The sequence below is a fragment of the Gossypium hirsutum genome, chromosome D06, assembly GCF_007990345.1.
Source record: "Gossypium hirsutum isolate 1008001.06 chromosome D06, Gossypium_hirsutum_v2.1, whole genome shotgun sequence".
In the NCBI taxonomy this organism is placed as follows: domain Eukaryota; kingdom Viridiplantae; phylum Streptophyta; class Magnoliopsida; order Malvales; family Malvaceae; genus Gossypium; species Gossypium hirsutum.
Window position 1 is genome coordinate 51,288,248 of NC_053442.1, and position 1,308 is coordinate 51,289,555.

Consider the following 1,308-nt stretch of genomic DNA (forward strand, 5'->3'; position numbering starts at 1 on the left):
GATTATATGTTTTTTTGTGATTCATGCGTTTCTTAATTGACCCAAAGGTAAGTTAATATTTGACAACATTTCAACGACATCTGTGGTGATAAATGTGTGACAATTATAAGATACTTTATGTGAGCAATAAGTTAGTCCAAAGATTGATTTATTATTTGACATAATTTATTATCAATATTTGATTGCTACAACAACAGTGCCGCTTACTGTTAATATTATTGTCCAAAGACTTGATATTAATGTTGCATTTGATATATTGAGATGGGATTAACCACTATTTTGAATTTATTTTTTACTTATGAATATTCATGTGAGCTTGTTTTTATCTATTTTGTTCTATATCCAGCTAGTTTATCTTCTGCTGCCACAATATCTGCTAAAATAAATTCTATACTCATGCTTCATGGGACTAATTTCAAGGAATATAAAAGGCACTTGCTTATAATGCTTGGTTGTATGGATATAGATCTTGCACTAAGGAAAGAACAACTTGCACCTCTCATTGCGGCAAGCACCCTTGATGCTAAAATGGATGTTGAGAGGTGGGATTATTCAAACTGCATGAGTCTAATAGATTATGAGCACAACATTCTAGAAGCCTTTAGGGGCACAGAATCTAAAGAGATTACTCAGGCCAATGGTTTCCTTAACGAAATTGAGAAACATTTTTCCAAAAGCGATAAAGTTGAGATGAAATCACTTCTGACTTGTTTGATGTCTGTGAAGTACAAGGGTCAAGGAAACTTGAGGGACTACATTATGGATATGTTCCATGTTACTTCAAGACTTAAGGCACATAAGATCGAGCTTTCTGAGGAATTGTTTATTCTTATGGTTTTGGTATCACTTCTTGCATAGTTTAACCAATTTAAAATTAGTTACAACCGTCAAAAGGAGAAATGAACTCTAAATGAGCTCATTTATCATTGTGTGCAAGAGGAAGAAAAGTTGAAACATGATAAGTCTGAAAGTGCTCATTTGACCAGTGCCTCTAAAGTCAACAACTTACATTCTAAATAGAGTACCCACTAAAGCAGCTACAAAAACACCTTATAAGCTTTGGATAGGTCAAAAGCCTAGTCTAAAACGCTTTCACATTTGGGGATATCCAATTGAGGCAAGGCCTTATAGGCTACATGAAAAGAAATTGGACTCCAAAACAGTAAGCAGATGTTCTATTGGTTATTCTAAGTGATTTAAGGGCTATAAGTTTTATGATCCCACAATTAGGAATATTTTTAAGGCGGGAACTGCAATATTTTTTGAGGATGTTGAGTTTAGAGGGAGAAATAAGGTTAGAGACATTAC

The 1,308-nt window shown here is 33.9% G+C and overlaps 1 protein-coding gene across 1 annotated transcript; it reads left to right on the top strand.

Annotated features, from left to right (window-relative positions):
- The first annotated feature begins 396 nt into the window (after positions 1–396).
- LOC121218420 (uncharacterized) lies at positions 397–858 on the top strand. Its single transcript, XM_041095601.1, has one exon. The coding sequence runs from the start codon at positions 397–399 to the stop codon at positions 856–858; it is 462 nt and encodes a 153-aa protein (XP_040951535.1).
- The last annotated feature ends 450 nt before the right edge of the window (positions 859–1,308 follow it).

Bases quoted from the DNA above. Each gene is read 5' to 3' on its own strand.
- LOC121218420 (XM_041095601.1), top strand. From the start codon at position 397: ATGCTTCATGGGACTAATTTCAAGGAATATAAAAGGCACTTGCTTATA.